Source organism: Camelus dromedarius, chromosome 7 (genome assembly GCF_036321535.1).
Source record: "Camelus dromedarius isolate mCamDro1 chromosome 7, mCamDro1.pat, whole genome shotgun sequence".
Classification (NCBI taxonomy): Eukaryota; Metazoa; Chordata; class Mammalia; order Artiodactyla; family Camelidae; genus Camelus; species Camelus dromedarius.
Window position 1 is genome coordinate 2,832,750 of NC_087442.1, and position 13,886 is coordinate 2,846,635.

The 13,886-nt window shown below is 44.2% G+C and overlaps 1 protein-coding gene across 4 annotated transcripts in view; it reads right to left on the reverse strand.

Annotated features, from left to right (window-relative positions):
* The window catches only part of DPP6 (dipeptidyl peptidase like 6), an 846,033-nt gene that overhangs the window by 216,986 nt on the left and 615,161 nt on the right, over window positions 1-13,886 (reverse strand). For all 4 annotated transcript variants that reach the window (XM_031455765.2, XM_031455767.2, XM_064487178.1 and 1 more), the window contains exon 5: window positions 6,995-7,069. In XM_031455765.2, coding sequence (XP_031311625.1) covers window positions 6,995-7,069 — 75 coding nt within the window. The remainder of the gene's footprint in view (window positions 1-6,994; window positions 7,070-13,886) is intronic.

The following is a 13,886-nucleotide window of genomic DNA, read 5'->3' on the forward strand; positions in this document are numbered from 1 at the left end:
AATAACAAGAAATTACATAAAAAGAACCCACTATACTCAAGATCTGAGTTAGGCATCTTCTTATACCATGAATTTAATGAACACAGGTGCCAGACAGCTAAGTGGCCGTCCACACTGGCTTCACGGTATCCCTAAGTCCCTAATGAACAACACAGCACCTGCCTTTCGCAGACGGGAGAACCGCAGACGTTTGGGTCACCCAGGGTCTTCAGCAAGTCACCTACAGGGGACTGATGAGAACGTGGCTTTCCTGCCCCCAACACAGGCCCCCCTAGGGACTGGCTATAACCAAGCACACCTCCTGGCCTCTGACTTCTTGGCACCCTGGGGAACACGGAAGGGAGGAAGGAAGCAGACACACTCGGTCCTGTCAGCAGACTGCAGGCTCGCTAAGGGCCGTATAAATCCGAGGAAGCACACTTCCTCATCCGGCACTGGTGGTGTCATGGGAGCCTCTGAAACGACTGTCCCCCTGCCTGGCGCTCACTCTCCCGTGACCCCTCCCCTTAAATGTGAGTTAGACCTAGAGACTTGTTTCTCACAATGGACTCTGGTGACAGTGAGGGGACATGAGGGCACAAACACTGAGAACTCCACCCTGCTGACACTGTCTGGGCTCTACTTCGCCGCTCTGAAGACATCAAACTGCCACGTGTGGTGCAGTCCCCCGGCGAGCCCCGGGGTACAAAGGCCTGGGGACGGGCTCCAGCCACCAGCCAGGGAGAAACCCCACGGCCTCGAGGAATGGAGCCCGTCGGCGACCGCACAGGGGAGCAGGGCAGCAGGCTCGTCCCCAGCCGGCCTCTAGGTGAGACCGCAGCGCAGGTGGCACCGGGGTTCCGGCCTGTGAAAGACCCGGCCTCCAGAGGTCCAGTTAACTGAGCCCGGATTCCTGACCCACAGAAGCCGTGAGACGGCTAGTGCTGCTTGCTGTAAGCCGCTATGTTTTGGGGTGGTTTGCTGTGCAGCAACAGATAACCAAAGCAGGTAAGCGGGTATACATGAGCTCAGCATGCTCACGCCACGGCTGTTGGCCCGGCTGGGGCTTTGTTTACACCAGATTTTGGACAAGATTTTATCTGGAGTGGAACAACGTTCCCCTGGCTCGAAGAACAGCCACCCAATTAACTCCTCTAAACTCCGAGATGAGGTACTTCACAAACACACACTGGTTCTTTCAGAAAACAATCTCTCAGGAGGAGCATTTTCCAGACACAGTTTCTCCTTCCTCTTTGAAAGTCACAAAATATATGAATGTTTTTAAATGATCTAAGACATCACAGTTTCCATTTTTTCCCTCCTTTATAAAGAATTCAGGACACTTTTCATATTTGCTAAATAGGACTCAATATGAAGGAACATAGCTGCTCTCATTAGATAATTTTCAAGGAAATTCACCTCCATTAGTACAGTTTAGTTAGTATAGTTAACCTAGTTTCCAAATTAAAAATAAAAAATTACTATCTCCTCCCACTGTTTGGCTTAGCTTCAAGAGAGCCCTTCAGAAGCTGTACACCAAGAAATGTTACGAAGTTCGTCACACAAAACAAAGTAACACTCAGGAACACTCCCGGGGGCAGGAATGCTCTCTTGCGAGGAATGAGATGACGTAAATAAGCACGTTTTACCAACAACAGGTACCAGACAAACAAAACACGACATTGTTTATTATTTTCCAATTCCAGACACAACACTTCTGGACGTACAGGTACCGACGGCTGCAAAAATGGAAACCAGTGCTTGGGTTCATCCTTTCTCAAATCTAATTGATACCTTTTCACCCCTTTTATAAAAGGGTACTTTTGAGATCATTAAGAAAACATAGGGCTGACACCGTTAAAATGAGCTAATCTTGGTGAAAAAGAATAGGAAAATGAATACACGTATATTCACGTATGAATGAAAAATTGTGCTGTAAACCAGAAATTGACACAACGTTGTAAACTGACTATAACTTAATAAAAAACAAATAAAAGTGAGATAATCTGAGGATGTTCAGGGACACTAGCTAAGTTACAGGTTTCTTAATATTAGAAGAGTTTAGTAGGAAAAATGTATGCTAATTAGCACGGACCCACACTTTCAGAATAAACATGGAATGTTACCAAGATGTTTCACAAACGGGGTCTCCTCCTTCCGTGACATAATTTTATGTTTTTGTGGATTTGCTAAAATTTCAAATTTGAGTGACTTTCAAATAATGTCACTTTGAATCTTGATCCAAAGCTATGAAGTTCAGAGAGAAAAGAGTGCCACAAAGATATGTCTTCAGCATCAAAAGATGCACAGAGGGTCCTGGGCTAGGTCCCGAGGGGTGGGGGTGGACAGGAGATAGATCTCCCTTCTCTTTGAGCAGCTGACAATGTGAAAATGCACAAATAAAACCAGTTAATGTCAAACAACTGGGGAATACTGCAACACCGCAACCATCCTGAATAAACGAGAGGCAGAAATACCCAATACGTGTTACAGAAATTACACTTAAAAATCTCTCTTTCAGCCCCTGCTGTCCTCAAGGTGTTGCCTTACTGTTTGTACCCAGAGTCCTCACCTTCCTGCCCTTGTCCACGGACGCTATCACCGCCCATTCAGCACAGACAGCCCTAAACACCACTGCTTCTCAAGCCACCGCCGAGGTGGGCGACGTCACGCGGGCTTCAGCCAGCGTCATGCCGGGGCGCCTGGACAGGGCCCTACAACTGGCCCCGGGCACGTCCACAGAGCCACTCTGTGCTCGAACGGAGACAACCTAGAAGTACGGGGCTCGGCGAGGCCACCTTCACCAGCGCAGGACAGAAGCCAAGGCATCAGAGCTCCTCTCTTAGTCGCTGGGCACAGAGCTCTGGGGTGTAAACGCCTCGACAGCAGGTCCACGAAGCATCCAGAGCAAGCCAGCCGTGATGTGACCAGCCCAACAGCACACCCTGCATGTCCGCCCTGGAGCTCAGAGGAAGGGCCTCAGACAGGAAAACAGACTAGGACTTCAACATCATATGATGGTATTTCAAGCAACAAGAAAGATAAAAGATGACCTGGAGAGAAAGTGAGATTGAAAACAGACTGAAGGGCTGAGCCTGGGCGCTCCAACCTCGGGGCCGCGTCCCCCCTTAGGAGCCTTTCCTCTCCTTTTTATACATAATAAGGTGCTTTATTGGGTTTTCTCTGATCTGTTGAGCCTCCCTTTTCTTACTCTTCAGAAGATTTTCCCTTTAGCACCTTTATAACACATCACTTTCCCTCAAGACTCAGTCTCATGCCTTCTTCACTTCTCAAATCATTTGTATAACTCTCCCCGCAGGTGACTTCATCTCCACCCATAGCTTTACTTTCCGCCTTTAAGACAATTAAGATTTTCTCCTTTCCAGGCATTGCTCGGGAGAGTCACAACCACCTTTCCAGCTTCTTACTTGGAATCTCCTGTTAAATGTCACAGAGTTGCCTGGAACTCAGCAATTCCAAAACCAAACCCATGAACAACTCAAGACCCCTCAGCCCCCTCCTGATGGGCACCCCCTCTTCTCTGTAAGGCTGGATTTCTCTCTACAGCTTATGCACCGTGCACACTCCTGCCAGAAGGACTGGCAGATCCCAGCTGCTGATTCACTTCCTCAGAGCCCCGGATTTACCAAGCTGCGCCAGGCCCCTGTTCCAGGCGCTTGGCTCTCCTGCTCGGTCGCACTTCTTTGATTTACTGTACATCCGCGAGGTAAGGTGAGGTATCTCGTTGGCGCAAATCAGTGCCTAAAAATGTTTTCGAACAAAGGAATAAACGGAGATATCGCTGTGGCCTAGAATATGCTTGACATCTTCCTGGGGAGTGAGCCCTGCGTCTGTGTTTTGGAGAGGAAGCCTGGGGAGAAACAGGGACCAGGATCACTGAGCGTCTGCGGGTTGCCAGGCGCTGTGCTAAGTGCTTTACGTGTGCCTTCAGTCTTTGCAGAATCACGGCTTCATGCACGCTGACCTCTTTTTAAAGACGGGAATCCTGGCTCAGAAGAGTCGACTAACTGCTCATGCTCAAGTCAATGATACTGGTAAGAACTTGAGCCCCATTTGACAGCAAAGTCCACTGCCTTTGGGCAGCAGAGAGGCAGGGGCTGGGAGGGTGGAAATTATCCTGATGCAACGTGGCATATCTGGAGTCTTTGGTGTAGATTTGTAGCCCGATACACTAAAATTTTATTGCACATGAAACATTTATTCTAATAAATGAGAGGTGCCCAGTAACTGGACAGTTGGTTTATATAAAAATATTTTATGACAGTCTTTTTAATGAAAAGTTGAGTTAGTTCATATAAATAAGATCTCCTAGATGCCTTGGGGACATATAGGTAAGGACGTGACAGGCACGGATCCAAGGAAATAATTCCAGTCTCCTCACAATTAGATAGAATCACATGTTGCAAAACCCATTCGGAAAAACCTAAAGCCCTTATGAGGCTATAAAAAGGCTTCAAAACCAAACCCTGCAGGACAGCAGCTTACTCAACTTGTTTAACCATAGTTCTCAAATTTATCTGAGGATGGAACTTTTCTCAAAGAGTACCAAGGATAATTGCGCTGACGCGAAAGAGAGCCTGGGAAGTCCTGCTTTATTCCACTCCTTCCAGAACTACAGACCTAGATTCCTCCCTTGAAGAGGGACACTCTAAAAGTATCCACATCTTAGTTTATCTAGTTAGGAAGTTCTTCCTAATGTCTGCCTCACTCCAAGTTCTCCCGCAGAATCCTAGGCTCTTTCCCTTCTCATCTTTCCTCCAAAGGAACAGACTACTGGCTTGGACCATCATGCGTGCAGTCACTGCTCAGTACTTGAAAACTATGAAGGATTACTCTTTTGGCTTAAGTTAAAAGTATCCATTTCTGGGCGGTGGGCACAGCTCAGTGGTAGAGGGTGTGCTTAGCATGCACGAGGTCCTGGGTTCAACCCCCAGTGCCTCCATTAAAAAACAAACAAACAAACCAAATTACCTCTCTCAAGAGAAAAAAAGTATCCATTTCTATAGATTGTTTACAAAGCATGCATTTTCAATATTTTTAGTCATTTTTAGCTAAATTTACTCCTTTTTTTTTTTTTTAACATTTTCCCTTTGTTGAGAAAATAAACTAAACACAGTTCTACTCCAAAGGCCAGGAGGCTGCAGAGGGAGAAAGGGTTAGTTCAAGGTTCCTGTTTATAGCCAGTGCTTTACAAGGTGAAGGCTCAGATTTAGCAAAATATTCTTTACCAAAACGGCCATGAGTGGCACTGGGATGCCAGGCACTGTCTGACGAGGAGCACTGGCGAGAGGAGGACGGTGGTTAAGCCTGCCAGGCACAGAGCCCCAGGGCCACGGAGCCCGAGTGAGCAGATGTGAGAATCTCTCCTAAACGGTTCTGAAGGACAAATATAAAACCGTGTCTGGAAGGCTTCTAGGCGCAGGGAGCTCCTTACTGAACGAGGTAACCCCTCCCGCCGCTGGGGTGCCCCCGTCGTTCCAAGATTGTCTGATAAGATGACCTGAAACCTGCCTTTTCACATTCTCCCCACTCAGGTGTTGGTCGTGTCTCCCAGAGCAACGAGAACTGACCCATTTCCCATCCTATGAAAGCCCTTCAAGTACCTGCCGGCATTTCCCCTCGTTCAGGTGTTGAGGTTACACTTGTGGTCGTTTCCAAGCGTCGTGAAAGGACCTGAAATGCTCTGACCAAGGACACCGCGCTCACGTGCCGGAAGCTTAGAGGCACGTACAGGGCCGGGTGTCGGACACGCAGAGTCCCAAGGCTAAAGCCACCTTTCAGTAGGTCAAGTTCACTGTTGTGCCCCCATCCAACAGAGAAACATGACCAGGTGTTCCAAGGATTTGGATGGACAAAATGAAAATGTCTATATAAAGCACATTCAAAGAAAAAAAAAAAACCTAGTAAACAGAAAATCGAAGACAGAGAACTTAAAAAGATTTATACTTGGAGGAGTGAACCTCCAACGGAAATGTGAGTTGAAACTGGAATCGCCAATAAATTACATGGTCATCGCGTAACTTTTAAGAGAAGTTCTAACAATTCTGCAGTTGGAGTTGCATTTCCACATACAGCCCAGCTTCCTGGGGGGGCTGTAACTCCACCAGCTCGCGTGCCTCGCGGCACGAAACATCCTCTCAGACTCACCAAGAAGCTATTCAGACCTGAATTATGATGCAGGTGCCATTATCTCTCACAGAAGCCGCACGAAACTCTAATTAGAATCGTCTCAAAAGAACTAGAAAGGCAGTGGAATTCTGTATTTTATTTGCCAGGGAAGAAAGTTCCGCCGATGCACATTGAGAAAGTTGCTAATCTCTTACAAGCTGAACATCTGTTTCACTTACACAAAGACATCTCACCTTCCTGCTCTGAACAGCCACTATGAGCTCCACAACACGAGGATGTTAAAGGCAAAAAAATAAAGACCCACTTTTTTTTTTTTAAGGCTGCCACTAAAGCCCAGGGTGAGATTTTACAGAAAATTCTGGTGAAATTTTATGAGACGCATATCTGAAATGCTAAAAACAGGAACGCACATAATGAAAGCGATAATTTGACTCTTCTCTAGAATATTGTGATGGCTGGGAGGAAGGGAATTTACACCTGGTTTTAATTTAGGGAGAACCTAGCAGTTGCTTTTTGTTCTCAGGATAAAGTTTATGGCGTGATTGAGAAAATGGCCGGAAAAATAATGGCACAAAAAGGTAAAATAAATCTCTACAAAAAGACAACTTCTCACCATCTCACCAACAAAATCCTGTGAAATAGGCCCTAAAAGTAGTGATGATTTTTTTTTCTCTGCCAAAAAGGTTTCCATGCCTTTCCGCTCTCCTAGGTGGCAGTGTGGGACAAAAAGAAACCACCCCAGGAGCCATCAACTACTCCAGGATTCAAAGATCATGAAGAATGAAGATTCAAGGGAAAATACTTAATAAGGCACCAGAATAAAGAGATTTTTTTTTTTTAATAAACAGAAAAGAGTAGTACTTACTGGTTCCACATTATATGAAAAAAGAGCATACTCTTTATCTGGAGATATTTCATATCTGATGGCTCTTAATGATTCCTAAAAGAAAAAAAAGAACAAAGGATTTTTTAAGTATTACATAATATAACTCAACATCTTGAAGCAAAATGTTCAAAATTTGCTAATGAAGTTAGTATGTAGCAAACTTGCTACAGTCTCTTAAACATAGTAATGTTCTTTTCTTGTTAACTGAATAATGTTCAGCTAATTAATGCTACTTTACATTTATTTGTATTTTTCTCCAATTTCAACAAGTCAAAACATACAGTATTTACTGAAACAAATCAATACATAAACATAAAAACAAGTAACCTTTTCCCACAAGACTCCCAAACTCTCTGTATCTTTAAATATACTTTCCATTGCTCATCCCTATACTTAGAAGCTTTTATTAAGCAGATCTGTTCCTAAAATAGAATCACATTCTGCACATATGTTTGCAACTTGCTTTTTCACCATCGGTGGTGGCTACTGACTCCCAGGTCAGTCAGTGTACAGAGGGCTAACTAGCATTTTTTTCTCTCAGATTTCTTCATAGTACACAGGTAATTTTACACAAACGAAACCATCAAAAATGCTGTGTTTCATATACGCATGCCTGGGACATTGTGCTGTACGCCAGAAAGGGACACACTGTAACTGACCGCACTTCAATTAAAAAAAATTGCTAAGTTTCCCTTCCGCTTACCCCGTCTTCTCTGATGCACTCACACTGCTGTGCAGACCCTCCGACCCACTCAAAAGAGCCCTATGTTGTCACCTTGGTGGGCATCACTCTCTAAATGTTGGTACAACAACGTGCAAACATACAGCTGTATAACCACAGCTAAAAATGACGTCACCTTACACAACTCTCCCTTGGTTTTTTCATGCAACGATAATTTAAGGAAATGACTCTACAGCAATTGGCTTAGCCTGAACTGATGATCTTTGCAGCTTCCATATTCTTCTATGCTGTGGATATATCTTAATTTGCTCAGTCAGCCCCCACTCACTGAGTCCTCACAGGAGAGTACTGTCATTCACGGTACTTATGTTCCAGGAAGTCTCCATAAACACTGTTCTTAGGGGAACCTCAGGGTTAGGTTCCTGTGAGCCTCTGGTCACAGCATTACTGTCAACCAGTCAGCACATAACCTTTCGCAGGTGTGTTTCTTTTTGAAGACATCGTATGGGATCTATATTGTTGACAAATAAACTTTAGCACAAGGCGAATCTGCAGACTCGGAAGCTGTGAAAGACGCAGGTAGACTGTGATGTGTCTCCAGTCTCTGGCTTTTACGCATAATGTGCTAAGGACCCACCTCCATGCATCTTTACTGGTGGGTGTGCGGTGGTTTTAAGCATTTTACAGAATAGATTTCTAAGGGCAGGATCAACGCTTTACAAGTTTTTAAAGCATTTAAAAAGATAGCTTCCAATTTCTTTTCAAAAATGTTTTTGGAATTGACACCCCACTACCAATACAGGAGAGCATCCTTTCTTCCCCTCCTTGGCAGCGATAAGTTACCCTATTTTCTTCCGTTTTGACCCCCTGATGGGAGAAAGTAGTGCCTCACTGATCACACTTCCCTGCCCATGGGTACATCTGAACCCAGTTGGGTGGGTTTGAGGCACCACTCGCTGGGTGGGTTTCATCTTTGGAGAACTGTCTAGCCTTATCTTCTTGAATATACATTCTCTGCCTTGATTTTTCTCCGGTTCTTTCTTAAGCTCACTTCCATCACGTTTTCACCCCAACTCAACCAAAACTCTCCTCCAGGTTACCAGAGACTCACCTCCTAAGTGTCGTGATAATTTCTCAGCTCTCAACTCAGCACAGCTGGTCGCTGCCTTCCCCCACAAGACCCTGTTCACTTCGCATTACAGTCTCGCCTACGGTTACATTGTATTTTTTTTCAGATCTTCAACAAGATTTTATAGTTTGCTTTATTCTAACTCTTATGTCGTCCTCAGATTTATTCTAGGTCCTTTTATTGTCTTTATTCTTGTTGTAAATGGAAGATTTTCTCCATTTCCACCTCTACACACTAATGTTAATGAAGAGAGAAGCTATTGATTTATTTATGTATTTCTATATTCAGCCATATTAATAAATATTCTTATTTACTATAGCAGTTTTAGAACTAATTCCTTTTAGGCTTTCTAAGGTAGAATTACGTTATCAGGAAAAGAGAGTTTTTCCCTGGTTCCTTTCCCAGTCATCCAGTTGGCTTGCACACTGCACTTCCCACTACCTCCAGGAGCACATTAAATATTCACGGCGATGTCGACCGTTCCTGTCTACAATGCAGATGCCTTTATTGTTTGCCACTTAGAATGGTTTTCACTGCTAGTTGGTTCATGGTAAACAGCCTATCATATTTAAGTAGTTTTTATTCTTATGTGGAATTTTTATTAGAAGTGGTTGAGAAACTTCATCAGATGCCCTTACAGCATCCTGAGATATAATCGTAAGTATTTTCCCGTTATTTTTCAGGTTGGGGCCTGGGCTCTTTCCCACCTGGTGGGCGGGACGCGTTGGGGGCACCTGCAGAGGGAGCCGCTGTGCGGAGCCATCGCGCATGCACCTCTGGGGAGCCCAGCCGGGAGGGGGGCTTCCTGCTTCTCCAGGGCTGAGAACCCGCAGGCGTGAAGCGCTTGATGGAAATTAAGTGCAATAGGAGGGAGTGAAAATTTACCACGTGGGAAGTCAAACTTACTGGAGGAAGTGGAAAAAAAAAAAAAAAAAGTCGTCTCACGTTCTAATCTCAGCCACATTCTGGAGTTCCCCTGCTGTTTCTCCCCGGATCCTGCAGTGGCTCTGATAGTACCTGTAAGTACGTCCCACTCTGCGAGGGGTCAGAATTCATTAACTGCTGGAGAGCGAGATGAAAATTCAGATTCTACAGACTAGCAATTACATAAAATCAAAGGGAAATAGAGAAACAAAAAGGCTTTTTATTCAAACGTTAATTTTGTAATTTAAGTAAGTAATTAACACAAGGAGATTAATCAGCAAGTAAAGACATAAAAAGTGAGAAATCCTGACGTAAACATAACAACAAAAAAAAATGTTTTTACATTGTTTTTCCTTCTAAGTATTTCCAGGAACCATCGATAGCTCTTACATATTCAGCAGTGGCGGAAGTCTAATGTCTTTGAAATGTGAGGCTGAATTTTTAGAAATCTGATTAAAATTATTGAATAAATGGCACCGAGACAGCAATTATGTAAATCACCACACTGGAAAATGATGTACAGAATTTCCCCACCCGACAAGGCGAGCTGTTGTCAGACCTCCTGCTGGCCTCCCAGCCTTCTCAGTGCACGTGGACGATGCTGACAGCTGTTAACTGAAGTGTGTGATGGTGTGTTAGTCTGTGCTTCCTTAACACAGCATCATAAATATTCTTCATGTTACTCTACAGCCTTCATAACTATTATTTTAACTGCTACATCATATTTTATTTTTATTACTTATCTCATTTCTGTACTTTCAGGTATTTTCACTACTTTTTGAAGTTTTCAGATTATTTCCTTATGCAAAATTCCCTGGAATGAGTCAAAATGCATAAGTATTTTTATTCATCTTGAATGTACTGCCAAGTTGGTTTCCCAAGCACCTGGAACAATTTAAATAATACAGTGAATGACCGTATCCTTTGCACCACCCCTGGTGACTGCTGGTATTATCAGTAAAGAGGGTGTAAAAAGGATGCGTGTTACAGGTAACACGATGGGTGTGCTGGAGGGCCCCTGTGGGTCAAAAGCACACAAAGTGGAGGTCAAGCCGCAGTTGCTTATGGGACGTCTTGGTTTCCTCCTCTAAGAACAGAAGGGTTTGAATGACGTAATCTGCAAAGACTACTCCAGCTTTAAATATCTAAGTCTCAAGCAAAGACTAACACTTCACCCTTCTGAGAACTTTTACTCTATGATGTTTTAGAGGAATTGGAGAGACGATGCTAAGTTTCTATAAGAATTACAGATCCTGGGAAATCTATGTCATTAAGCTCAACAAAATGTATTAAGTCCATTTTAAGTGCACTTCTACTGAAGAGAGTGACAGAGAGAGACAGAAGGAAGAAGTCAGTGTGTACTCAGTAGAAAAAAGATCCATGAGATTCTTCAGGAACCAGACACCTATTGTCTTAATATCCAAAGATCCAGTTTGGGCCATCAGATATATTTCATGTCTCATTTTTCAGGGAAAAAATGAGATACATAATATAACAAAGGCCTTTTTATATTTTTTTAACTTGTTGACAAAAAGAGTCTTAGAGGGGCATAAAGATACACTAAATTTGATATTTAAAGTATTGTTTTTCATTTTATTTATTTTTTAAATAGAAGTACTGGTGATTGAACCCAGGACCTCATGCATGCTAAGCATGTGTTCTACCACTGAGCTATACCCTGCCCCCAAACTATTTTTAAAATAAAGGTAAAAGTTATGTTTACACTGTACTGTAGTATTTTAAGTGTGCAATATCACCATGTCTAAAAAACAATGTGCATATCTTAATTAAATAATACTTTATTGCTAAAAACGCTAACCATCGTCTGAGCCTTCAGTGAGGTGGCGTCTTTGTGCTGGCGAGAGCCTCGCCTCAGTGTTGATGGCTGCTGACTGATCAGGGTGGCGGTTGCTGAAGGCTGGGTGGCTGTGGCAATTTCTTAAAGTAAGACACCATGAAGTTTGCCGCATTAATAGACTCTTCCTTTTGGGAACAACTTCTCTGTAGCAGGCAGTGCTGTGTGACAGCCTTTCAGCCACAGTAGAACTTTTCAGAATTGGACTCAATCCTCTCGGACCTTGCCGCTGCCCTATCAGCTAAGGTTGTGTCACACCCTAAACGCTTCATTGTCATCAGGACACCGTCACAGCGCCTTCACCAGGAGAGGATTCCGTCTCAGGAAACCACCTGCTCTGCTCACCCTTTTCCGTGCACGTTTACCGTGAGGCTGCAGCAGTTCAGCCCCAGCTTCAGGCCCCACGTCTAATCCCAGTTCTGCCGCTGTTTCCACCACGTCCGCAGTTCCTCCCTGCACTGAGGTCTTGAACCCCCCGAAGTCCGCGAGGGTTAGAGTCCACTTCTCCCGACTCCTGTTAGTGTCGATGCTTTGCCCTCGTCTCATGAGTCTTGAGTGTTCTTAATTGCATCTGGAATGGTGAATCCCTTCCAGAAGGCTTTCAGTTCCTTCTCCCAGACCCATCCGAGGAATCAGTCTATGGTAGCTACAGCCTTATGAAATGTATTTCTTAAATAATAATTCTTGAAAGTCAAAATTACTCCTTGATTCATGGGCTGCAGACTGATAGTTGTGTTCTTAGGCATGAAAACGACGTGAATCCCGTTGTCCATCTCCACCAGAGCTCCTGGGTGACCACGTGCACTGCCAACGAGCAGCCATATTTTGAAAGGAATCATTTTTTTCTCAGCAGTGGGTCTCAATAGTGGGTTTAAAATATTAAGTAAACCATGTTGTAAACAGGTATGCTGTCATGCAGGCGTTGTTCCATTTACAGAGCACAGGCAGAGAAGACTTAGCATTGTTTTAAAGGATTTTAGGAAAGACAAATCAGTGTTGGCTTCAACTGAAAATCACTGGCTGCATTAGCCCCGAGCAAGAATCAGCCTGTCCTTCAAAGCTTTGAAGCCAGGCATTGACTTCTCCTCTCCAGCTATGAAAGTCCTAGACGGCAGCTTCTGCCAATGGAGGGCTGTTTCATCTGTATTCAAAATCCGCAGTTCAGCACAGCCACCCACGTGAATGATCTGAGCTGGATCTTCTGGAGAACTCGCTGCAGCTTCCGCATCACCTGCTGCTTCCCCTGCACTTGGATGTTATGAAGATGGCTTTTCCCCTTAAACCTCATCAAGCAGCTTCTGCTGCTCGGATCCTTTTTCCTGCAGCTTCCTCGCCTCCCCCAGCCCTCACAGAACTGAGGAGAGTGAGGGCCTTGCTCTGGATGAGGCTCTGGCTAAAGGGAAGGCTGAGGCTGGACTGAGCTTCCACCCAGACCGCTAACTGCTTCCCGTGTCAGCCGTAAGGCGCTTCTCTTCCTTGTCGTTTGTGTGTTCACTGCAGCAGCACTTCTAATTCCTTCAGGAGCTTCTCCTTGGCATTCACAACTTGGCTGACTGTTTGGCACGAGACCTACCTTTCAGCCTCTCTCAGCTTTTGACAAACCTTCCTCACTCAGTTTCATCACTTCTAGCTTTTTTTTTTTTTTAACATTTTTTTTATTGAGTTGTAGTCAGTTTACAATGTTGTGTCAGCTTCCAGTGTAGAGCACGATTTCTCAGTTATACATGAACATACGTATGTTCATTGTCGCATCTTTTTCTCTGTGAGCCACCACAAGAATCACTTCTAGCTTTTGATTTAAACTGAGAGACATGTGATGCTTCCTTTCCCTTGAACACTCAGAGGTCGTTGTAGGGGTACTCACCGGCCTAACTTAGTTCTGTTGTGTTTCAGGGACCAAGGAGGCCCATGGGAAGGGAGAGAGACGGGGAGGCGGCTGGTTGGTGAAGCAGTCCGAACACACACAACATTTATCAATTAAGGTCACCATCTTACATGGGAGCAGCCCAGGGTGCACAGAAAATATCTCACTACCAAAAAGACCAATATAAAAACCAAAAGATCTGAGATCTGCAGACACTAACTACTGCATATGAAGTAGATAAACAAGTTTCCACTGCGTAGCAGAGGAAACTACATTAATACCTTGTAGTGATCTATAACGAAAAAGAACATGAAAAGGAATATATGTACGTGTATGACTGAAACATGATGCTGTGTGCCAGAAATGACACAGCACTGAAAACTGGCTAGACTTCAACAATGATGAAAAGAAAAAAAA